At 58.1% G+C, this 25,028-nt stretch overlaps 1 protein-coding gene across 1 annotated transcript; it reads left to right on the top strand.

Moving 5' to 3' along the window:
* Positions 1-923: 923 nt before the first annotated feature.
* DBH (dopamine beta-hydroxylase) lies at positions 924-24,310 on the top strand. Its single transcript, XM_017513113.2, has 12 exons — positions 924-1,320; positions 4,056-4,202; positions 6,285-6,542; positions 7,550-7,726; positions 8,343-8,445; positions 12,008-12,174; positions 15,743-15,886; positions 16,349-16,387; positions 17,039-17,098; positions 21,589-21,716; positions 22,159-22,321; positions 23,303-24,310. The coding sequence occupies exons 1-12, from the start codon at positions 973-975 to the stop codon at positions 23,432-23,434; spliced, it is 1,866 nt and encodes a 621-aa protein (XP_017368602.1). The 5' UTR covers positions 924-972; the 3' UTR covers positions 23,435-24,310.
* The last annotated feature ends 718 nt before the right edge of the window (positions 24,311-25,028 follow it).

The raw sequence follows: 25,028 nt of genomic DNA, 5'->3' as shown, positions 1-25,028 counted from the left end.
AGGACAGGAGGGAGTCGTACTGCGTGAGACTGGCCCTCGGGCCCATCGGGGGATGATGGCAAAGGTCCTCCGCCAGGTGTGGGAGAAGCAGTGCTGGGGCCGGCTGCCCTGACAGGGTTCAGATTCGGGCCAGATCTGCTCTGGGCAAGAGGAAGCTGTGGGTTTGGGAGCTTCAGAGACAGGGGAGCAGGCCCATCACCCACCCTCTTTTCCTTCAAGGCAGTCACCCCCAGCAGTGCACCCAGCAGCCTGCCTATCCCCTGTGCACCTCCGGTTCCATCTGTCCGCAGCGATGCACCCCACGCCCATGTCCCCCGCCCCCTGCAATGCTCTCACGCCTTCTGGAGCAGCCGTGGTGCCAGCTGGAGACTGTGGGAAAATTGAGAGGAGACAAAAGTGGGAACAGCAGGCCGTGGAGAGAGTGTCTAAACACAGGGACTATTTGGAGATTGTCTTATTTTTGGTTTGAAATGGGCCCACCCGCTAGTGTTGTACAAACGGCTCTGCTCGCTGGGCCAGGCCCGCAGTGGCTATGGGCCCATCCTTCGCTGTCAGCCTGGAGCAGCCCCTCGGACCTCAGCCTGCTGGTCAGTGGGTGGAGGTGGCTCAGACACCACCCCACTGGGGACTGTACCAGACGGCCTGTGAGGCAGTCAGCCGGCTCCGGGCTAGGGGACATCTGAAAGGCTTCTTGGCTGCAGGGGGGGGTCTGCTTTTGGGACAGCTCTTCAGGGGCATCTCAGAAGGGACAGCACCTGCCTGTCTGCTTCAACCCCCACTGACAACGTCCATGTATCATTAGCGCTAATTAGCGGAGGGCAGCAGGCAGAGTGCTTGGCCTGGGGCGAAGGCTTGTGGGAGGGACAATTGAATTCCCCACCAGACAAATGTGATTACCCTTGCTGCCTGTACCCACCCCATGCAGGACTGGGGCATAAATGGCCAAGTGGGACCCGAGAGCTCACCCCAGCCATGCAGGCCCCTGGTCGTTGCTGTCACTGGGCCAGCCTGCCCAGCCCCAGCATGCGGGAGGCGGCCTCCATGTATGGCACGGCAGTGGCCATCTTCCTGGTCATCCTGGTGGCCGCATTGCAGGGCTCTGCTCCCACTGAGAGCCGCCTGCCCTACCACATTCTCCTGGACCCCGAGGGGTCCCTGGAGCTCTCATGGAACGTCAGCTATGCCCAGGAGGCCATTGACTTCCAGCTCCTGGTGCGGCGGCTCGAGGCTGGGGTCCTGTTTGGGATGTCTGACCGTGGCGAGCCCGAGAACGCAGACCTGGTGGTGCTCTGGACCGACGGGGACACTGCCTATTTTGCGGTAAGTCTCTCCTCCCTGCTAGATCTCCAGAACTTTCCTGACCTGGCACCCCAGCTGGCCGTCTTTCTACACTCACCCTCCTTAGCCCAGAAAGTTTTCTGCCACCACTCAGTGTTTGGGTTGACTCCGCTCTGAGCCAGGTCTGCACCCGAGTTTGGGCATCATGGGGATGTCAATCTGAGGATACAATAGGAAAGACATGCTTTCCATGGTCCCTGACTGCCCACCCCAGACCACGGGACCCAGCAATCCCAGGGAATGGAACTACGTACAGAGGACGCACACACCACACAGACTCCTGCCACTCCACACCCCACACGTGCGTGAGCACAGATCCCACGACCCCTGGTCCTATAAACAACTCCCAGTACCACGTCCCCAGAGCAAACATGCCCACCAACGTGGGCCAGGTGGGTGGCTCATGGCCGGGCACAGCGTGACGCCTGCGCACCCACAGGTTGCAGCCCGACCCACTGTGCTTGCACCCATGGACCCACTGAGCAGGGCAGACACGCTGCCCCCACCCACGGGCGCGGAGCAAAGCCCACAGGGCTCAGCCGGAACTGTTGGGATGGGCTCTGACTCCCTTCCTTCCAAATTTACCTCCACTCTTGTCCCACAGGGTGGAAAAAGGGGAGAAGTTTCCCTTCAAACTGGAGAGGACTTTAGGCCCTTCCACAGGCTGCAGGGGTCCCCGAAGTGGGCGAGCCCATAGCCTACCATGTGTCCCGCTCTCTCCTTCCTTCCAATATGGGACTGGCCACCAGGGCCCCTTTGTGCATGAAACCCAACTCTCTCCACATAACCGACAACGGAGAGCCAACAGAGTTCTGTGTCCCAAGGCAGGAGGTGCTTGCTTTATCTGTGAGCGCAGAGCTGGAGCCAGCGGAGCGGAGTCTGTGTGGGGCGCCTGGCCTCAGCTCTGTGCCTTGGTGTCACCACGGGGTGGTAGGGCGGACAGTCCCTCTCTGCCTTTTTGGGTTTCATGAGCTCATGAGGGCAGACAGTGGCTGCTGTTTCTGGACCTGAGCTTGCCCCCTCCAATCCCCACGACTCAGCCGAGAGACCCTTGCCCATGTCACCGGTCAGGCTTAGAGCCACCCAGGTAGGGTGGGTGGAGCTGCCTGGGAAGGGCCCTGCTCTGACCCACAGGGCTGCACAGACTCCCTGCAAAGACACTCTGGGGCTCAGGGCCAGCTGAGAAAGACCTGGGACAGCCCTGGTTCTGAGCCGTCAGCCGTCTGGAGGAGCAGCTGAGCCCCTTCGCTGGCAGTTTGGAGTCCTTCGTTACTCTGCCCGAGGCACCCTGAATACAGGAGTATTCGCTCCTCTCTGGGGCAGCGTCCCCCTGCCTGCCTTTCCCGGCTGCTAGGGAAGCCAGAGGAAGCCAGGTGACTGCCTTTCCGTGCCCTGGCAAGGTTAATTTGCACAACAAATTCCTATGAAAACAAATGTCAGCCTTGTTATTCCTCCCTAAGCAATATGTTCAACTAATACCGGCTCGATTTCCAGCTGAATTATCACAGGTGAACTTTCTGCCTCTGTTGAAAACGAGGCTCTCCCCGGCAGGGCTACATGGCATGGCTTTTTTCTCTAGGGAAAATTTGGCAACATCTTTCGCAGATTTCTTTTTTCTCAAGGAAATGAAGAGAAGATGTTTTAGCCCTGAATGTAAGATTAAAAAGAAACAAAACCCGAAGTCCTTACCGCCAAGGGCCCGTGGGATGCTTGAGTGTGAAGAGCAGCCTGTTCGTCTGGGAAAACTCTTCCCTGTCTCTCAGTGGGTCTCCCTGGCGGTCTTCCCCCCCGAGACCTGGCCTGGGGCCACCATGTCCCTGCCCCTTAGGGCCCAGTGCAAGGGGAGGAGATGTGGGTGGGGAAGGCAGAGGACGCCGATCCAGATCCCAGGAAGCATCCTGTGAGAATGCAGTGGGTATGATTCCTCCCTGGGCCTCAGTTTACCTTCTCCAAGCAGGGCTGGGACTAGGGTAAGGGGAGCAGCGCCTAGGCAGAGTTTAAGGTGGTGCTTCGGGCTGGGTGTGGTGGCTCATGCCTATAATTCCAGCACTTTAGGAGGGCTTGGCAGGAGGATCGCTTGAGGCCAGGAGTTCAAGACCAGCCTGGGCAGCATAGTGAGACCAAGACCCTATCTATACAAACAAAAATAAAAAATTACACACACACACATAAAGCACTAAAGCAGCGCTTGCTTTCAGGGTTGTGCCAGTGCAGGTGGGCACCTGGGAGCAATCCCCACCTTACTGTGGCGCCCTGGTTTCTCTCTCCCTTCCAGTTCATGTCCCACCCTGTCCCCAACTCTCCCCTTTCTGAGGCTCAGCACCCCTCCCCCCTGCCTGATTGAGAGCAGCACTGGCCTGAGGCCCTCGTTCCCAGTCCTGGTGAGGCCTTGGGAGCCTCGGGCACCTTTTTAAGAAGCTCAGTGTCCCAACCCCCACCCCCATGGCTCATAGAGCCTGTGACCGGCTGGCCAGCAAGAGCCCTGGTTCCTGGCTGCAGAGGAGGGGAACACCGTTGGGGCTCAGCGCCACTGTCTCCAGGCAGAAAGGGGCATAGGAGGTGTGAGCGGAGCCCCAACCCCAGGACACATGGACTGAGGCGGCCTCCCCGGCTGGGCGGACAATGGACACCGAGCTCTGCCGGGGAATGCCCTCTTCCCCTGTGGATCCGCCCGGCTTGGCTCCTGTGTGCCTGAAGCCCAGTGCTTGTCTCTGCAGGATGCCTGGAGTGACCAGAATGGGCAGATCCACCTGGACCCCCAGCAGGACTACCAGCTGCTGCAGGTGCAGAGGACTCCAGAAGGCCTGGTCCTGCTTTTCAAGAGGCCCTTTGGCACCTGCGACCCCAAGGATTACCTCATTGAGGTAGGGGTGGCCCTGAGCACCCAGGAGAGCGTGGGCTGCGTGGGCATGCCACCTGTACCAATGTCATGGTACCTTTCCTGTCCTGATAAGTCTGGGGCCATGGCCTGGCCAGCTACGACAGAGAAAGCCTAGGAGGGTGGCCCAGAGGCAGTGGCGGGGCCGGGGCGCTCAGGACGGGGTTTCCAGATGCGGGGCTTGTGCTGGGGCCTCTCCCTTTGGGTTAGATCTTGCTTCTGGGTGTCTCTTTCCTCCTGGTCTCGTCAACGTCAGGTGGGATTCGGAACCCAGGCGACCCAGCTTTCCAACCCGGCTCTGTCGCCAGCTTGCTGTGAGGTTCGGGGCAGATCCCTGCCTCCTCTGGACCTCACTTTGCCCATCTGTAAAATGGGGATGGGAACTAGACGATCTGTGAGTCCTGACCAACTCTGGGAGCTCATGGCCACAGAACCTTGAAAAAACCCTAGGCTCCTTATGCTGCTTTAAGAGTCCTCCCACCTGTTAGGAAAAGCAACCCACCTTCCCCTTGAAGACGAAACCCTTTTAACTCTAGTTTACCTTGACTCCTTTTGTCTTGTGTAAGTAATGCTTTGGCGTGGCAGTGGCAGGGGCTGGCAGTTAGGGTCAGGTCTTAATCCATGCAGGGGGGCTGAGTGACCACATAGGAGGCCAGTACCATCGAAAGATTTATTGCATTTCCCGGGAGGAGGGGCACCTGTGCCGTGCAGGGCCACTGAGGAGCTCTGGGTTTGGTCAGGAGGCAGACACAGGAGCCAGGGCAGAGCCCAGCCCTGAGCTTTCTTGGGGGTTCCATGGGAAAGTCCAGGCAGGGCAGGCAAGCATCTTCATTTAGACAATTCTGGTGGGCTCTGGGTGGCTGCGGTGGTCTCCAGTTGCCTGGTTCCTGGCCCTGGGGTGATTTAGGGCTAAGGCAATATTGGCCTGGGGTGTGAGAGTCAGGTGGAGAGGGTGAGAGTCAGATACGGGCTTGGGATGAGCTGGCGGGTTGGGAATACAATCCTCACACACGCGTGAATGTCGGAGGGCAGGGCAGGTGCAGACAACTCTGCCATCTCTTTGACCCTGCAACTAGTGAATAGTTGCCAAATAGACAAATATTGAATTTAAGAAAACAGAATGGCTGGCTGTTTGCCAGGTGAGGAAACAGGAGCCCAGAGAGGGGTGGAGTGCACGTGCCCAGGGACCAGGGCTGGCACCGGAAGAGGTTCTTCCAGGAGGTTGTTTCTTCCCCGTGTAGAGGCAAGGTTGAGCAGAGAACCCTCCAGAGCCTCACAGGGGAGGCCAGAGCCTGTTTGTGCTCAGCCCAGAGGCTCCAGGCCAGGTTACGGGCCTCTGCTGGAGCTCTGGGCGTCCTCTGCACTGGGCGGCTCACCAGCTTTCCGCAAACTCAAAAAGCAAATTAGCCACCCGCATAGGTCTGCACCCACGGTGCCCAGAGAGCTACAAAAGGCACTTTCCACACCTGATCCCCGTGTCCACTCATGATAGCGTGTGACGAAGCCAGCCCCAGCGTCTTGCCTCCCGAGTCTGCCCATGACCTTCAGTGCCGTGTAGACCCACGGAGCCCTCTCTGGTTGCTTGGTCCCCTCCTGCCGGGCTGGTGGTGACTATGTAACATAGCGCAGCTCCACAGCTCAGTGTGGCCGTCAGCAAACCCCAGGATATTTCCTTCCTTTTGTAGAGGGCACTGACTCCTCAGGCTGGGGTGCTGATCTGACCAATGACCCCCAAACCCAGTCCCCAGTGACCTTGGGGTTGGTGGAGGGAAACAATGTCCTGGCCGCCCTAGCTCACAGTGGGCCCAGTAGTCACTGGTTGACTGTGGAATGTGTTTAGAAAGACAGAAGTATTTGATGGCGCGTGCAAACAGGGGATCCTGGGGCTCGGTCCACCGGGGATTTAGCCCCAGCTGGGGCCATGCCAGCCTCAAGGGTCCCTTATTCACAGAGACAAGAGCGAGGTATGCCACTTGGCAGGTGTGGGTGGACAGGGACATGGCATCCACTCAGGAGCCCAATCTGGGGCTCTGAGTGGGGGACCCACTGAGCCCTGTCTCGGCTGCAGGACGGCACCGTCCACTTGGTGTACGGGATCCTGGAGAAGCCATTCCAGTCGCTGGAGGCCATCAATGCCTCAGGCCTGCAGATGGGGCTGCAGAGGGTGCAGCTCCTGAAGCCTGACATCCCCATCCCGGAATTGCCCTCAGACACTTACACCATGGAGATCCACGCCCCCAACATCCGCATCCCCAGCCAGGAGACCACGTACTGGTGCCATGTCAAAGAGCTCCCCAAGGGCTTCTCCCGGCATCACATCGTCATGGTACGTGCGGGTCCAGGGTCCAGGTCCTCACCCAGCTCTGCCTCCCTGACACACACACACCCCCGCCTCCCCACCACCCCCCCCCAGCCATTGTCCCTCACCCGGGAGAGCTGTCCATGGTCCTGGTTGGACCAGGGGGCCTCTTATCACCAGCAGGTTTCAGGCACCTGCCTGAAGTCCTGCGGGAGCCGTGAGTGGCCTGTCTTCCCTGTCACCTGCTCACTCCCCACCCTGAAGGGGCCTCTGAGCTCCCACTTCCCAGCCTGGACCAAAGAAACCAAGATCTTGGCCTCTGCCTCTTTCCGTGGGACTGCACCTGCTGTCTGTCTGTCAGGCCACCTCCCCCTTCACAAAAAAGCAGCTCCAGTCAGAACTCACTCGCTCTAGAACACCCCCCCTTCCCCGAGGAAGACAGAATAGCAAAGGCAATAGCTGTCGAGTGTCCACTGTGCCGCTGGCCCTGGGGGAGGGGCACGGTGAGCCCTCTTTGTCACAATAGCCCCCAGTTTCCAGCAGAGGAAGCAAAGCCCAGAGAGGTTATGTGAGCATCCAGAGACACACAGCAGGAAGGGGCATGGCTTTGAAGGTTCACTCAGAGAGGTTATGTGAGTGCCCAGAGTCACACGGCAGGAAGGGGCATGGCCTTGAAGGTATGCTTGGGGCCCAGGCTCTAACCTCGGGGCTGTCCTGCCTCCCACTGGGACTGCAGGAGCTGGCCGGCCATGGCCCCATATGAATGAGGACAGCTGCGTCTTGTCCCTGCCTTGGCAGGAAATGGCCTGTATGAACCTCATTCCCTTAATCCTGGAGGTCTCTGCAGGCTTTCTGTCTGCTTCTGGGCTGGAGGCTCCACCCTCACGGCCCTGAGTCCCAGAAGTACCCCTGGAATTGCCCTGATCATCCCTCCCATTTTATAGATGGGCAGACGGAGGCCTGTGGAGGGACGCGGCTGGGGAGGGGAGGGCAGGGGGCTAGTTCCCCGGGCTCAGGGAGCTGCCTCCTCGCAGTACGAGCCCATCGTCACCAAGGGCAATGAGGCACTCGTGCACCACATGGAGGTCTTTCAGTGCCCCCCCGAGATGGACAGCGTTCCCTACTTCAGCGGGCCCTGTGACTCTGAGACAAAACCCGACAACCTCAACTATTGCCGCCGCGTGCTGGCCGCCTGGGCCCTGGGCGCCAAGGTGCGTGTCCTGCGACCCCAGGGTGGCGTCTCCTTCCTGGGCCTCTGGCTTCCCCCCAGCCCTGTTTCCTCAGCAGCTTCGCTGTCTTGGAGGCCCCAAGAAGGAGCTCCTAAGGGGACCCACGAGGCCACCAGAAGGGCCAGCCCTGAGGTGGCCTCCTTGCCTCTATGATGCCTGAAATTCCACCTGCTTCCAGCCTTTGTTATTTTCCATAGAAACGAGAGTGCCCCAGGAGTGCATGCCCTCAGTGGGTCCTGGAGTCAGGGTTTTGTGCAGAGTGGTCCCAGGGCTGGCTGGTGGGGGGGCCAGTGTTGAGGCCTCCACAGGCTGACACTGAGGATCTCGCCAGCTCTCCCACCCATCTAGAGAAGGGGTTTCAGGGAAAGGCTCAGCCCCAGGCCCCAGCTCCTCTCCCCGACTCCCTGACCTGAGTCTCTCAGGCTGTCCCTGGGGAGCGTAAATAGCTGCCTGTAGGAGGCGGCGTCGCTCTAATCCTGCTGGGCCCCCCCCCACCACCCCTGCAGCTCAGGCCCCAACAGCTGGCTGGGTTTGCCCCTGTCCTCACCTGGGACCCGCTCGGGACATACCCATCTGTCTGACACCCTGCTCCACACAGGCATTTTACTACCCAGAGGAAGCCGGCCTTGCCTTCGGGGGCCCTGGGTCCTCCAGATATCTCCGCCTGGAAGTTCACTACCACAACCCGCTGGTGAAAGAAGGTAGGGGGCTCTGCCATCCTGCCCTCAGCAGCCCCAGGGCTCAGCTGTGTTGAGCCAGGGAGAAAATCCCACCCTTTGTGTGCCCTGCATGGCGCCTTTGCTGTCCGGCTGTTCTTGGCACGTGGCCCTCGAATCGGCCTCGTCTGCTCTCCATTGTCCATGGCTGTAGTGGGCTCCCAGGGACAGGGCCTCATGGGGCTCACTCCTCACGGTGTCACCAGGGCCCAGCAGTGGCCCCACACCTCCCTCCTCGTCCCTATAATACTGGCTGCCATCAGCACAGCACTGTTTGTCTTGGGGACACCCCACGTGGGAAAGGACAAGGGGAATTTTCATAAGGGAAGCTGCCAGATACCAAGCTCCAGATAGAGGCAGTGGTGTGTGCATAGACAGGGAGGGGGTAAAACAGGGCATGTCTGGAGACACAGGACGTCCAGCCTGGCCGCAGAGCAGGCACAGGAAGCGGAGCTGGGGCAGCAGCTGCTGGGTCACCCAGACCTGAGGGAGGAGAGAGCAGGGTCAGCCTTTAGCATGGCAAGGCCAGGCGACGCTGTCTCAGAAACCGAAAATACTTCCCTCTCTCTGTTGCACCAGCATCTTCCACCATATATAGACACACACACACGCACACACACATGCACACATACACACACGCACACACACACACGTGCTCACACACACATGCACACATACACACGCACGCACACACATGCACACACACACACATGCACACACACACGCACTCACACGCACACACACACACACACACACAATCTCTCTGAATGGCATTTCTTATTTCCATTTGTGCAAAGTGCAGAAGCAGCCTAAGAGATAAGCACTAGGCTGTGACTCCCCACCTCGGGGATGCCGCGGGGCGGGGTGGTGGTGACCTCACCCTCTGCCTGTTCTCCCACCTCCCACAGCTGCTGTGAAGCTGGGAAAGGCTCATGCACAGAACTTGCCGTGTGTTGGCACGGGGCTGTGCCCAGCCAACGGTTGTCTGTGGTTTTTCCCTGGCTGCATAAGTAATACCTTCCACCGCTGTCGGAGTTCTCTCCACACGCACAGGGACGGGTATAAGTCAGCTTGGGCCTTAGCATGATACAGGATTTATTGCTCATTTAAGACCTGAAAGCAAATGGATTTTTGAAAACTCCCTAAGCGTCAGGGAAGTCTGTTCCTGATTATCTGGTTGTATTTACGGATCCTTTGCCAAATATAAGGATGCTCCTGTCACTTCACCAATCTCGAGATGGGCCGCTTTTCTATAAATACCAACATCCCACAATTATTTCATGATTTAATCCCCATCTGTAGTTTAACCAATTGCAACACCCTTTGTATTATTATCCTCTGATGCAATCAGCCCGGAGATACAGGAGCCGTTTGAGTTTGGATGGTGCAGGGGTGTCCAGGGAAGAAGGCAGAGGCAAGAGGAGGTGTTTTGGCCTCACCTTAGAGGAAGCAAGCAGGGAGGTGGCTGGGCCCCTGACGATGCCCTGAGCCCAGTCCACAGCCCTGGTTTGAATCGAGCGTGGCCGCTTCCCAGCTCTGTGATCCCGAGCGGAGTCTTTGGTTCAGGCTCCGTCGTCAGTTCCCTCATCTGTAAAATGGGGCTGATGATTCTTACTGTGCAAAGCTCTTAGGAAGGGGATAGGTTATGTCTAGACAATTCCTGGCACCCAGGGAAGTTGTTAGTATCTGCACCACCCTCTGATTTTTGATCAGAAAGGGCAATGCATGTACACTGCTGGAGAGCAAAAAAGCGTGAAGAAGATGGAAACATTCCCCAGCTCCCAGCTCCCGGTTTTGAAGCGAGCACTGGTCACTGGCTACGTGTCTGTCCTGACTGCTTCTCTGGCCCATTATTTTTTTTTTCTTGTGACCGGAACTTTATATCTGTTTTTTTTTTTTTTTTCACTTCATCTTCCTCAGAAGCCTTGTCCCTGTGAATGAAAACCTGTTGTCAATTTCACATTCCTTGACACTTGACTTCCCTTTCCTATACATAACCCAGGGGGCGGAGCCTCCTGCTGCACAGCCCCTCCTGACCATCCCGCCATGTCCACCATGCATCTAGGGGCATGGGGCTATGGCTGGGCCTTCGGATCTCCCCATCCCCCGCCATGAGCTCAGCCTGTACTCAGAACCCGGCTGCTGATTCACCAGGCGTGGAGTTTTAGGCACCGCAGGGCTCTCTGGAGGATGTTCCAGTGGGTGCCACCATCCCTGAACTTCTGTTTTTTTGTTTTCTGTTCTGAGATGAAGTCTCACTCTCACACCCAGGCTGGAGTGTGTTGGCGCGGTCTCGGCTCACTACAACCTCCGCCTCCCAGGTTCAAGCAATTCTCCTGCCTCAGCCTCACGAGTAGCTGGGATTATGGGCTCGTGCTACCACGCCCAGCTAATTTTTGTATTTTTAGTAGAGACAGGGTTTTGTCTTGTTGGCCAGGCTGGTCTTGAACTCCCGACATCAGGTGATCTGCCTACCTCGGCCTCCCAAAGTGCTGGGATTACAGGTGTGAGCCACCGTGCCCAGCCTCGTGGACCTCTGATCATCAGTTTCATGTGACTGCTGGGAGGCCTGCCCAGGGAGCTTCAGGGACTCTCCAGTTAGCAAACGGCAAGAAGAAGCAACAGGTGTTGCCAAACCAGAATCAGGAGATACACAGCCTCCGTGATAGGAAGCAGCAGCACGTTTTCCTTTGGAAGAGGCCCTTGACTGTGGGCTGAGGCCCAGAGAGGGACAGCAAGTCATCTGAGAGCACACAGCACACTGCTGACCAAGCGGGACCTGGGGCCATGCATGGTCGGAGGCTGGACCTGCAACGCTGGCCTTCCTCCTGGGGCCACATTCTCGCTCAGATTGTTCCTGAGACGTCAGCTGGGTGGGTGGATTCCTTGGGTCTGCAGGACAGAAATCAAAGCAGTGAAAGTGGGGGCTGCAGGGAGGATGTGCTCCTTGAAAGCTTTTCGTTAACCTCAACACAGAGATACACTCACATTTGCCCAGCTTTGACGCGGGGCCAGGGCTCTTCTGCGCCATCAGCAGATGGGAGCTCCATGCCCTCTTCCCCCAGACAACACCCAGCAGGTGGTCACCATCCCGCAGGCTGATTTCCAGCTAAGGCTCCTTTGAACGTGGAATAAGAACATCAAAGCACTTAGGAAACAATCTGAGCACAGAACGCAAGTTATTCAGGAGTTTCCCAGTGTATCAGTAGCCTCTCACCCACACCTGATTCCGTGGCCAGCTTTAAGTGACTCCCCTTGATCACATCTCTCCATAGCTTTCAACTAGTTGTCAGAGAAGCAACGGCGCTTTCTTCCCAGTGACTGTAGCCTGTTTGTGTTAATTGATCTTGCTCACTGCCTGGCATCCACACGTGTGGGAACAAACATAGCGGCTCTTGGTCTGCCTAGCGGGTGGGAGCGGATTGGGGGGTGACCGGCCCTGCCTCCTGGCTGAGGGTGGCTGGGGTCATAGGGATAATCTGTCAGCAGTGGGAGGTGAGAGGGCCTCCACTCCCCGCTCACCTCCATCCATCCCGCCTTCTCCCAGGACAGCACGACTCCTCAGGCATCCGCCTGTACTACACCCCCAGGCTGCGGCGCTTCGACGCAGGGATCATGGAGCTGGGGCTGGTGTACACGCCAGTGATGGCCATTCCGCCGCAGGAGACTGACTTCGTCCTCACTGGCTACTGCACGGACAATTGCACCCAGCTGGTGAGTGGGACTGGGTCCGGCATGGCACTCTCCCTCCTCCCCCGTCCCCCAGCGGAGGCCTGGCAGGTGGTGGCCTAAGAAGGCTGGCAGGCACAGCTTTGGTTCCCCTGACCCTGAATCCCCTGTGGTCCTGCCTCTCTTCTGTATGCACGGGAGCCTTCCTGCTGAGAGGCCACGTGTGTGTGTGCACCTCCCTCTCCAGCAATAACTACGGCTCCCACTAGTCCACACCCACGTGCCAGGCTTCCACGCGCTGCATTTTAAAATATGCCATCGTTATGTAAGCAATACACACATGCACTTGCCACTCAAAAGCGCAGGCACTGCAGCTGAAGAGAACGCTCCCTTCACCCGCTGCTGCCTCTCCCGAGACGCCCACTTGTCGGCTCTTTGTGTCCTTCCAGACCTTTCTCCTGTGTATTTCAGGAAGCCCTTGCAGGTGCTGGAAACCTTTTGTGGTTTTTCTTAGAGTTGTATTGAATAGTTTACGAATTTTTCATCAAATGGAGCCATTTGTCCTCTGATTTGCTTTTTTATTGCTGCATAGTATTCCACAGGATGGGGTTTTCACCATGTACCTGAGCAGGGCAGGACTAGGTGAGGCAGTGAGGCGCCGGCTACAGGATCTCAGGGAGTGCCCATCCTCAGGGCTGTGCACGCTGCATGGAGGCACAGGTTGGCACTTAGGCTCTGGCGCCGACAGCAGGGCCTTGGCCTCTGGCAAGATCGGGCCATGGCTACTAAAATCTCCTCCTGTGCTTGCCCTATCTTGGTCGGAGCCTGTGCTGAACTGTCTCCCTGTCAATCAGTGTCTAGGCTGTTGTCAACTTTTCACCAATAGAGAGAAGCTTCCTGAAAATCCTTGTCCATCCAGGAAACCGTTTTCTCACGTATATTTCTAGACGTGAAATTGCTGCTTAGAGACGTGAGTGTTCCTTTGACTAAACCTTGCCAAATGCCCCTCAGAAAGCCCATCTGCTGCCTCCTCCCACACACAGGATGAGAGGGTCCCCGGTTTTACTGGCCGGGTAAGTGCCAGACTTACTGACCCACTGGATCAATAATAATTGCAAATATTTTCTCAGTCATTTGGGAGGAAGACATGTCAGTGCTGTTTTACTTGAATTTTCTGTGTGTGGACTTGAGGATCTTCTCATCTGCCTCTTGGCCATTTGCCCCTCTTTTGTGTTCATTCCTGTGCTCGGTTTTTCCAGTAGGTGGTTTGTTTTTCTTACTATTGGTTTCTAGGAGTTCTTCTTATATGATGGATGCTATTTCCTAGTTTGTGTGTGTGTTATAAACATTTCTTCCTGTGGGGTAGCTTTACTTCTCATAATGACCTAGAAGGTAAATGTTGACGTGCCCATTTTACAGATGAGGAGGCTGAGGCTTGCTGGGATCACACTGCCAGCAGTCGCACAGAGTGGAGATTCAGATACCAGCCTGTCTGACTTTGAAAGCTGTGCCCATGGCAGCAGATTGCGTCGTAATGAGGTTTATAGTGGATTTTCCTTCCCAGTAAATGAGTCAATTAGGATTTTTTCTTCTTGTGGGGAAGCCCCCAGACCATCCCAGTCTTCCAAGCAAAGGTTCCTCAAGGTTGACGGGAAACAGAGCTCTCGGCTGGCATGGGACCCATGGTCTCCCGCAGGAAATCAGTTCTTTTTGTCCGAGACGGGTGAGAAATCTTAAACCATGCTCTGCAGTGGACACTCTCTCCCACTTCCCTAAAGCCCCCACTGGTGAAGCGTGGGCCCACGTAAAAGGCTCCGTGGCCAGGGCTCATGGGGAAGAGTGGCCTCAGGCCGGCAGCACCCACTGCCCCTTGCAAGGCCCTGGGGCCTTTGACCCCACTGACTGCTGACCGTGAGAAGGGCTCTGTCCAGCCCCAGGGGTGCAGAGCCGCCTCCCCTTGCCAGAGTCCTCTACTACCTTACATGACAGAATGAGAGTGTTCAGTCTTGTTTCTCCTTTAGCAGATAGCAGAGGGGCACAAATTCTGTGGCCAAAATCCGGCGTAGTCTAGATATCCCAATGAAACAGACAGGCCAAGAAGAGAGTGCTGCTTTGGACCAGAGTGCCCAGAAGAGCGTCGTCCTCCCTCCACCTGGCCACACCTGGCATCTCTGGGCCAGGGTCAGCCTCTGGGCACCAAAGGGTCGTTGAGACCCTTTGGGTTTCCAGGCCTGGCACACCATGGCCCCTCAAGCCATTGCAAGGGACACAACGCTATCAGTGACAGCAAGGTCAGGGGTGGCTGCTGCTTGGGAGGGAGAGGGAAAGAGCAAAAGCGACGGCAGATGAGTCGTAAAAGGCTCGGCCGTCCTTGACCTTCAGGGATGGGGCTGATGGGACCTCAAGCTCTGGGACCTGCTGAAGGCATGAACGAACTGGGCAGAGCCTGGCAGTGAATGGGCAAGGAGACAACTCACTCACAAGGAAAATGATCAATTTCAGGAAACACTTTCTGTTTGTTTGTTTGTTTTTGAGACAGAGTTTTGCTGGTATTGCCCAGGCTGGAGTGCGGTGGTGCGATCTCAGCTCACTGCAACCTCCGCCTCCTGGGTTCAAGGGATTCTCCAGTCTCAGCCTCCTGAGTAGCTGGGATTACAGGCATGTGCCACCACACCTGGCTAATTTTTGTATTTTTAGTAGAGAAGGAGTTTCACCATGTTGGCCAGGCTGGTCTCAAACTCCTGGTGATCCTCAGGTGATCCACCCGTCTCAGCCTCCCAAAGTGCTGGGATGACAGGTGTGAGCCACCACGCCTGGCCATGGAAATGCATTTTCTATCTAAAAAAAAGTTAGCATTAGGTTAGAGAAAACTTTTGCTCTCTGGAAGATTCTCTCATGCCCCAGTGATGGCTCGTGAGAGGCCTCTTGGTGTGAGGGCTGCTGTCTTTTCTGTGAGGCCGGCCTGCAGCCTCAGAGCACCCAGCGCAGCACCCTGCGCTCACATCCATCTTGGTGCTGGACGAGCACCTTCCAGTTGCAGCTGTAGCTCCCGGCTGCAGCAGGGGCGATGCTGAGCACAGGGAGAACGTAGCCTTGGCTGCCGTGAAGCTGAAAGGGGGCCACACTGCAGGGCAGCTGAAAGGCCTGCCCAGCCCAGCACGCGGGGCACTGCCTTCCGCCTCTTCTTGTCCCTTGGATGGCAAGGCCTTGGGCACAGAGGCCATGCGCTGCTCAGCCTGATGGCTTTGCCACTCCCTGTCCACGGGGGACTCACCTTGAAGGTCTGTTGACTGAGCGAAGCTGGGCCTGTCAGGCTTCAGGGGCTCAGGAGAGGACCAAGGACTCAGAAAGAAAGTCTCTCCTAATCGGGACTGAGGGCTGCTTCCTTGGGAGCTGGGGGCTGTCGCAGCCATCTCGCTCTTGAGCAGGTCATTCCCCGAGAGGTTTCTGATGGTGGCTCTGACCTGGCCAGGGAGAAAGACCTGGAAAATTCAAGTGTTTCAGGGAAGCAAACTGCCCGGGGGACTGATCCCTGCCGGGTCTGGCCATGGACGGGAGGGTCCCCTCAGGGGTCGGGCCCTGACGCTGCAGCCCCCCTGCCCCCACCCCACAGGCACTGCCCCCCTCCGGGATCCACATTTTCGCCTCTCAGCTCCACACACACCTGGCCGGGAGAAAGGTGGTCACGGTGCTGGTCCGGGACGGCCTCGAGTTGGAGATCGTGAACCAGGACAATCACTACAGCCCTCACTTCCAGGTAGGGACCCGCGCCCCACTCCCGGCCCACCCCCAGCCCTGCCCCCAAGCCACCTGCTGGGCCTACTGTCATGGACACCATAGGGACGGCCCCAGGCTGGCTTCTTTCTCCTGGGCCAGGCCCTCCATGCGGCCTGTGCTCCCCGCCTGGGTGTCTGGTCATAGGGAGGGCCTCTGGGATGGGGGTCTGGACACGGCAGATGGTGGTGGGATTCAGGAGACCCAGGCAGCCCTCTGGTCACATCGGTCTCGGTCTTAGATAACCACCTTCTAGTTTGAACCTAATGCCCTCCCTGGCCAGAAGCTGTACTTAGCCAGCCCTGGCTTCCACTGTAGAGGCTGGGGCAAAACGGACACCCCAGAGGTCGGGGAGGCCTGAGGGAGGAGGCGGTGGGGGGTTGAGTCCAGTCTGCAGCTCTCTGAGGTCTCCTCTGCCCCCACCGCTCGGCTCTGCCTACCCCAGGAGATCCGCATGCTGAAGAAGATCGTGTCGGTCCATCGGGTGAGTGCCCAGTAGGAAGGCCATCCCATCACTGACACCAGCTGGGGTGGCTGGGAGGGCTGGGGTTGCCTCCAGAAGGAGAGGGACAGAGAAAGTGAGGTGGGGAGGGGAAGAGATGCTCAGGGCAGGGGGAGGGTTCCTGTGGGTGGCTTAGGGCTGGGGTGCCTCATGGGGAGACTCACGCAGGAGTTCAAAGAGGGACGTGGGAAGGGAGGGACCAGACAGGACACTCCCAGGGGAAGCGTGTCCTCAGCCCAATCAGCTGAACCACAAACCCGGGAGTGTCTGGGAGGAGATGAAGGCGCTGAGGCCGGCGGTGGAGTCCTGATCCCACAGAAAGGAAAGCCCAGGCCTCCGTGGGGACTTGCCCAAGACCCCTGAGATGTGTCATGCCCCACCAGCCTGCACGCCCACTGGCCTGGGCCCTGCGTGACCCACTGGGCCACAGGAGCTGATGGTGTATGACTTCCTGGGGACACTCAGCCTGTGACCCTCATACATGAACCTGCTGCGCTCCTCATAGTGGACAACAGCAACTGTACCCCAGAGGTGCCCTGGCACAGACAGTGGCGTGGTCCCATGGGGACAGGGCCTCGAGCATTTGCCAACACCTGGCGGCAGGTGCTAATGGTCATGTTGGCCTTTCCCCAGGGAGATGTGCTTATCACGTCCTGCACGTACAACACGGAAGACCGGGAGCAGGCCACCGTGGTGAGTCACCCCCGCTTCCCTCTGCACCAGCCCAGGGAGTGTTTAGCCTGGGCCATCTGAGGAAGGAGGACAGGTCTTGACTCCTCACCTGGGGCATGGGCTGCCAGAGGGCAGGGCTGACATCTCCTCAATAAGCCGGTTGTCCTCGGCGCCCACTCCCTGAACCCACAGTGGCGGCATCACCAGGAGCCTGGGATAAATGTAGCCTCCTGGGTGCCACCCCAGGCCCACTGAGTCAGAGACATGGGCAGTGGCACTGAGCCACCCATGTTCTAACAAGCTCCCAACTGATGTTGACCCCAGCTCATGATTAAGAACCACTCACACCGAGAAGCATTTCTCAGCACAGGGCTGGTGTGGGGGGAGGCCGTAGGACAAGAGGTTGACCTTTGCCCCGTGGAGCTCAAGGTGCAGCAGGGAGACAGGCCTGGAGCACCTGCTGCTAACCACAAGCCAAGTTACAAAAACACTTTAAAAACCAGGTTGTGGAGCCATAGGTGCAGGAGCCTGGGAGGGCCTCGTCAGAGATGTGTCTGTCCCATGGAGACCAGAGGAGAGGGGAGGAGGTGGAGGAAGGCTCCGTGCAGGCGCAGTGTGTGGGAAGCCCCAGACGACAGAGAACACTCTCAGGATGGAAAGGAGGGGAAGGGAGGGTGGAGACATGGGTCGGCATCAGGCGGGGTGAGCGTCACTGAGGATGCATTTTGGCTGGACTGCAGATAGTCCTGGGAGAATCTGCACTGGGCACATGTGCTTTCAAGGCTGGGTATCCAGGCAATACCAGGACACGGGCAGCCACGGGATGCATCACCCCACAGGCTGCCTCTGGGAGTGAGAGGGGATGCTGGTCACAATTACCTGAGTCCCAGGCACAAGCCAGGACCTCCCTGCCACTGGATCCTTGCCAGCTGTCTCCGTAACCATGGTGGTCTCCAGTGGTTATCCTGCAAATTATGTGGCTCAGAGCGGAGCAGACCTGGTTACTACCCTGACACCCCTCAGCACCAGGAACTCGGGTGGATGTCACAGCCCTGTTCTTTGTGTTTTAATCCAATGTGGATTCACCTGACGTTTACTGAGCCCTGACTGCCAGTCTCATTTATGTTTTTCTTTTTTTTTTGAGACAGAGTCTCGCTCTGTCGCCCAGGCTGGTGTGCAGTGGCATAATCTCGGCTCCCTGCAACCTCCAACTCCTGAGTTCAAGCAATTCTTCTGCCTCAGCCTCCTAAGTAGCTGGGATTACAGGCACCCACCACCACGTGTGGCTAATTTTCGTATTTTTAGTAGAGATGGGCTTTCACCATGTTGGCCAGGCTGGTCTCAAACTCCTGACCTTGTGATCTACCCACCTCAGCCTCCCAAAGTGCTGGGATTACAGGCATGAGCCACCGTACCCGGCCTCATTTATGTTTCTTAAATAGCCTTACTGAGATGTAATTCACAGACTGTAGCATTCGCTCATTTAAAGCATGCAATTCTATGATTTTCTGTATGTTCACAGATACAGGCAGCCCATCCCCATGATCAATTTTAGAACATTTTCATCTCCCCCAAAGGAAACCCCATATCCATTAAGCAGTCAGTCCTCATTCCCCTCCCGCTTCAGCGTGGCAACTGATCTGTTTTCTGTCTCCGTGGATCTTCCTGTTCTGGACACTTCACGTGAATAGAATCACACAGTACGCGGCCTTTCGTGTCTGACTTTTTCCATAGCGTGATGACTTGGAGGTTTCTCCACGTTGCAGCGGGGCTCAGGGCCTCATTCCTTTTCACGGATGAGTAACAGCCCGTTGTACGGATGGACCACGTTCTGTGCATCCATTCATTCATTCAGAGGGACATCTGAATTGTCTCCGCCCCTCATTTAGTTTTCACACCAGTCTCCAAGGTAGGAGTGTTTGTATTTTCTTTTTCTTTCTTTCTGAATCTCACTCTGTCACCAGGTTGGAGTGCAGTGGCACGATCTCGGCTCACTGCAACCTCTGCCTCCCAGGTTCAAGCGATTCTCCTGCCTCAGCCTCCCAAGTAGCTGGGATTACAGGCCTGTACCACCACACTCAGCTAAGTTTTGTATGTATATTTTTTTGAGATGGAGTCTTGCTCTGTTGCCCAGGCTGGAGTGCAGTGGCAGAATCTCAGCTCACTGCAACCCTTCCAGGTTCAAGCGATTCTCCTGCCTCAGCCTCCTGAGTAACTGGAATTACCAGCATGTGACACCACACCCAGCTAATTTTCGTATTTTTAGTAGAGATGGGGTTTCACCATGTTGACCAGGCTGGTCTCGAACTCCTGACCTCAAGTGATCCACCTGCCTCAGTTTCCCAAAGTGGTGGGATTACAGGCATGAGCCACGGCACCCAGCCAGCTTGTATTTTCACAGGTGAGACAAGAAGGCTCAGAGAGGGCAGGCATTTGACCAGGGTCACACAGCTAATAGATGGCTGAGCTGGGATCTGACCCAGGGCCGTGTGCCTCACAGCTCTTGCCGCACACTTCCTGTCTCCCTTGGATTTCAGGTGACAACTGCCCTGGGTCCCTGATCACAAAGTCAGGGTCGGGGTGGGGCAGGAGAGCTTTGCCAGCCCTTTATTCTCTCTAGAGGAGGTGCTCGGGAGATCATGGCAGCGGCTGATGTCAGGTGCTTGCCACGGCCCAGCACTGCTCTGATAACTCATCCTAACCACACCTAGCCTTGCTGGGGCCTCTGAGCATATCCCACCAGGAGACCCAGTGAGATCCAGTCACCGAGGCCACACAGTGAACTAGAGGCAGGGCTGGTATGGGTGGAGGTGCCAACCCTGACCGTGCTGCCTCTCAGCTGAGCACCTGTGCGGTGCTGACCTTGTAGACAGCAGGCTCTGCAGTGGAGCACCCCAGGCGGGATGGCAGCACTGGCCCCGTTCTGCAGGCGCAGCCCCAGGGCCAGGGATGGGGAGGTGTCCAGGGAGGAAACTACATGTTCCCTGCCCAACCTGGCTTTGCGGCAGCAGAACTGATGCCACATCCCAGGGCATCCGGGGCTGCCAGGCCTGGTGAGCACCACTGACATCTCAGATGCCCTTTCTTCAGGTCAAGACGCCCATTCTTCAGGTCAAGGCCCTCGGTGCTGGTGTCCCAGTGGGCGGGCAGTTCTATGGCTTCCCTGGCCCGTGCCCTCCTCTCAGCAGTGGCTACATCACAGCAGCAGGCGGGATCAAACGGGAGGGCAGCTCCCCAGGCGGATCTGAGCTTCTCATGCTCTGACAACCGCTCGCCTGCTGATCCAAGAGACAGCGGCCTTTGAAATTCCATTTCCTTCCCCAGGTGAGAGAGGAGGACAGATCCTGCACAGGGTCGGACCCAGTTCCCTTTTGATGTCGGCAGCGGCAGAGGGCGGGGAGGGGCGGGAGCTCACATAGGACAGCTATCGCCCCGAGCTGACACGGGCGGGACGGATGATAAAACCCGGGAAAAGAGGAATCTGGCCCAGAGAACACAGGCAGAAACCCTCTCGGCCAACAGGTGCCAGCTTTGGTCTCTGAACAGAACTGCCCCGTGCTCTTTGTCTACACAGGAGGAGGGGCGGCAGCTGGTTTAAGCACCACGCTGAGCTTTTCCCAGTCCTGTTCTGCCATAGAGTAGCGCAGCCTTTCTTCCCCACGGGCCACATGAGATCTCCAGGCCCACAGCAGCTTCACAAAGAGCAGGGAGCCTGGAGGACACCAGGGTGTCCTGTCCTGTCCTGGCCCCTGCCCTGCTGGGGTCTGAGCTGCTGTCGGGGAGCTCTGCTGTCTGCAGCCCTGGCTCCTCCAAGCTGCCAGCATTCTTCTTCCTCCTCTGGCTGAAGCTCCACTGTCACCAGCAACCCAGCCAGGGGCTTAAAGCCAGCAGTGGGGACTGAGGGGGTGCCTGCCCTGAGCCCCCCCCAATTATGGCAGACCGTAGGGTTGTCCTGGGAGGCTGGAGGTTGTTGTCACAGCCTCTAGTCACAGTCCTGTCTTCTGGAGCCCTTGCTCCCCTCAGAGCCGAGTTCTGGAAGCGACTGGTGGATGTCTGGGGCTGCAGGGGTAAGGGCCTCCCTTGTGGTCCTTGGCTCCATGCTCTTGCTGGAGGTCATTGGGACAGCTTCTCGCCGACAGCTGGGAGGCTGGGTCACTCAGGCTGTGCCACTGATGCTGTGGCTACCACGGAGCATCCCCTTGCCCGCTCCGAGACTGTTTCTGTACCATAAAAGGGGCATGATGCCCCCCCATCCACTTGTGCCATTTCGTTTTCCCTCACAGCACCATCAGCGCCTGATAGGAATTTCCCGGTTAACTCACTCGCTGCCTGTCTCTCCTGCCCTCGGTGGAAATTCCGTGAGGGCAGGGACTTTGTTCCTCAGAGCACGCCTGGCACAGTGCCGTGAACAGACAAAAGGACACAGTGAGCACGTGGGCATGGCGAAGGCTGCTGCACCGCAGCGTCTGTGTGGCGTGGGCCAGGGCTGACGGCGCTTCTCCACCGTGCAGGGCGGCTTTGGGATCATGGAGGAGATGTGTGTCAACTACGTGCACTACTACCCCCAGACGGAGCTGGAGCTCTGCAAGAGCGCAGTGGACGCCGGCTTCCTGCAGGAGTACTTCCACCTTATCAACAGGTGACGGCTCCCTGCCAAGCTCCCTGGCCCAGAGAACCCCGACCCAGACCCTCTGGGCCTGTTAGGCCGCTGGGCAGATTGGAGGAGCCCAGGCTGAGCTAGGAGCCTGTGGTGGCATCACTCATCCCTCCCCTCACTTGCTTCCTGCTGAGTCTGGATTTGACCTGAGAGCCTCTTCAGCCCAGCCCCGAGCAGCTGTTTCCCACCTGTCAAGGTGACCGGAGAGGTGAAGGTGTTGCCGGTGAAGGCAGCATCTGGGGCGGCCTGGCAGAGTCGGCGGGGCTGGGGATGAGGCCAGAGACGAGGTGGCGAGGCTGGGGAGGAGGCCTCGGGAGGGTCACCCCAGGGACAGGACCCCACCTGCGGGGAGGCGTTGCCGGTGTCCCCTGGGCTCCCTGCCCCACCGCCGCTCCCCAGCCTGACTGTTCCTTGTCCTCGCCAGGTTCAACGGCGGCAAGGAGGTGTGCACCTGCCCTCAGCCGTCCGTCCCTCAGCAGTTCGCCTCTGTTCCCTGGAACTCCTTCAGCCGCAAGGTGCTGCAGGCCCTGTACGGCTTCGCACCCATCTCCATGCACTGCAACAAGTCCTGGGCCGTCCGTTTCCAGGTGTGCTGCCACGGGCGTAGACGGGGCACGCAGCCAGGGCAGGCCTCGTGGAGGGCCCAGCGAGGGGTGACGAGGCTGTGCACTGAACTGCTGGCAAAAGTGCTCACACAAGGCAGTTAGAGCAAGTGCTGGGTGGTGACAGACCCAGACAGACAGATGGCCAGCAGAGAGAGGGAAGAGAGGAGAGAGAGACAGAGGGGGGAGAGAGAGAGAGGAAAGAGAGAGAGAGAGAGAGCCAATAGCAAGGCCAGGAAGGGCAGCACCCTCTCCGGGGGACACCTCCACACCGGTGCCGAATGTCAGATGCCAGTGTGAGCAAGTGCACCAACCTCTCCCTGCACCTAAAAATAAATTGCCAGGGGAGGGGAAGGTGAGAAACGAACCAGCCTGAAGCCGAGAGCTGGCTTTTCCCTCCTTCCCTGAGACCCACTGGTATTGGAAGGCATCTCATTTATCCCCAGCCCAGCGGGCTGCGGTCAGGAGCTCAGGCCTTTTGCGGAATTAGTCACATAAGGTGCTGCAGCCTGGAGATCCAGGAAGATCCTTCCCGGAAGCCCTGGGGAGCTGGATTAATTGCTAAGTCAAACATCCTCAGCACCAAGGGAAGGAAGGGCTCATACTGGCTGGCCGAGGATAGTGTGGGCTGGACACTGAGGGGGAGAAATGGCTAAAAAAAATCAGAGCCTGCGACCAGGCATTCTGGTTGCTATGTTAGTGAATGATGACACTGGGTGGGGCCGGAGGTGGGGAGGGGCCTGGGCGACTCCCGGCTTCCTGACTAGGTGACTGGAAAGCCAGGGGAGGGGGCATTGACTGAGGTCAACGGACCCCAAAAAAGCAGCTTAGGGGAGAAGGGTGAGTTCGGTTTGGGACCAGTCGAGTGTGAGGGCAAGAAGCCCAGAGGTGTCTGGGAAGTGGCTGGGAGGTAGCCACCCATCTTGCCCTCTAGCCTCAGTTTACCTCCTGCTGCCTTCCCTGCAGGGTGAATGGAACCTGCAGCCGCTGCCCAAGGTCATCTCCTCGCTGGGAGCTCCCACCCCACAGTGCCCCCCCAGACGGTGCCCAAGTCCTGCCAGCCCCACCATTATCAGCATTGTTGGAGACAGAGGCTGAGGGGGGACCTGCGCCTCCCCCTCCTCCGTGCTGTCCCTGTGGGCTCACGCTGGCTCTGTGACGGCCCCCATGGAACAGCCCTGCATGCCCAGGATGAAGGGGCCAGACCACGCCCTGCCTAAGACCACGGTCCAATCCAGCTTTCTTCCCCGGGGTCCCTTGCATGGCTGAGAGGGTGCGGGGGCCCTGCTGACCTACCCTGGACCAAGTGTACCAGGACCTTGTCCGTCCACACCCGCTGGGTCAGTGCAGGGACAACCTGCATGGTGATGCAGGGTCCAGCCCTCCACCTGCCCTGTCCCGCCTCAGAAGCCAGGCCCCTGGGACAGGTGCCATGCTGGGCTGGGGCACAGACTCACCCTGGATGCTCCCGCCCCCACCCCGCTGCTCCCGGTGATGGTGATTTGTGTCAGTGCGTGGCGGATGCTGCTTAGACATTTCCCCGCTGAGCGGCTGCCGTCTCACAGTGGGCGTCTTCCCTGCGACGGAGGCAGGACCAGGCACTTAGCTAGTTAGAGGCTCGTCGGGGAAATTGCTCCATTGCTGAGTAAATAGACATTTTCGCCCACCTAAAGGGAAGCCGTGACAACGACTATCACCACCACCAAAAGACGAGGCGGTGAAGCTCCAGCGGGGCTTCTGGGCGCTGGCTCCACGGGGGGTGGAATGGTTCGCACCAGCTTGCTCCTGTGGGTGCGGCCGGGGCCGGACAGACCGGGCTGGAGTCAGGGCTGTGCTTTCAGCGTGGTTCTGCCACTCCGTGGAGGTGTGCCTTGGGCGGGCCGTGTCACTTTCCTCACCCTCGCTTTTCTCATCTGTAAAATGGGCTAATGAGCCAATAAAGCTCACACTCAGGCTGGCACCCACTGGAGGTGGACAGGTTTGCACTCGGCGGCCGTCACTCCAGGAGAGAGAAGCTTGCCCCGAGCCTCCTCCCCGTGCCAGGCGTCATACCAAGGGCTTCCCCCTGAGCGTCCTGAAGTCACCTCAGCCAGCCTGGGTGGGTCTCCCCTTCCTGCCCTCTGAGCTGTCTCTCAGTTAGGGACAAGTCCAGCTCTTTGATGGCTTCTGGAGAGAGTAACAGATGTGGCTCTGTTCAGCCAGTTCAGCAAATTGCTGCCCGGCCCTCCAGAGGAGAGGGGGAGACGGATGGGCTCGGAGTCCCCCGGCATCAGCTACGCGACTGCTTCTCCTTCTGCGAGGCCCTTCATCAAGAAGGGAACTCATGAGCCGAGCCCAGGCGCTCTGCCCCGCGTTGTATAAATCACAGCTTCTCGTGGCCCATAAGTCACGCGGCGCTAGTGCTGTGGAGTGCTGGGCCCCAGCCTGAGAGCCGCTCCGGCCCTCCATCATCTTTAGAGTCTCGGAGGCAGTGGACGCAGAGCAGGCCCAAGGAGCCGCTTTCCCTCTGATCATGCCCAATTGCCAGCCCAGAGAAGGGTCCTGCCCAAACATCTGAGGGGCACTGGTGGCCTGCAGATCTCACAGGCAGGGAAACAGACTCCCAGATAAACACCTCACCTGGGGCCCAAGAGCACCAGTGACTGGGAATCCCAGCCAGCTCTGGAACCTCCCACAGCCACAGCCCCACCCC

The sequence above is a fragment of the Cebus imitator genome, unplaced genomic scaffold (genome assembly GCF_001604975.1).
Source record: "Cebus imitator isolate Cc_AM_T3 unplaced genomic scaffold, Cebus_imitator-1.0 Scaffold486, whole genome shotgun sequence".
NCBI lineage: Eukaryota > Metazoa > Chordata > Mammalia > Primates > Cebidae > Cebus > Cebus imitator.
Note: the sequence above shows the minus strand (reverse complement) of the source record. Positions and strands in the feature narration are given on the sequence as shown.

What these genes read in the sequence shown, in the direction of transcription:
- DBH (XM_017513113.2), top strand. Translation starts at nt 973, where the DNA reads ATGCAGGCCCCTGGTCGTTGCTGTCACTGGGCCAGCCTGCCCAGCCCC. An exon ending in GGGACACTGCCTATTTTGCG is followed by an intron (nt 1,321 to 4,055) that starts GTAAGTCTCTCC and finishes TTGTCTCTGCAG; the next exon opens with GATGCCTGGAGTGACCAGAA. An exon ending in CCTGGGCCGTCCGTTTCCAG is followed by an intron (nt 22,322 to 23,302) that starts GTGTGCTGCCAC and finishes CCTTCCCTGCAG; the next exon opens with GGTGAATGGAACCTGCAGCC.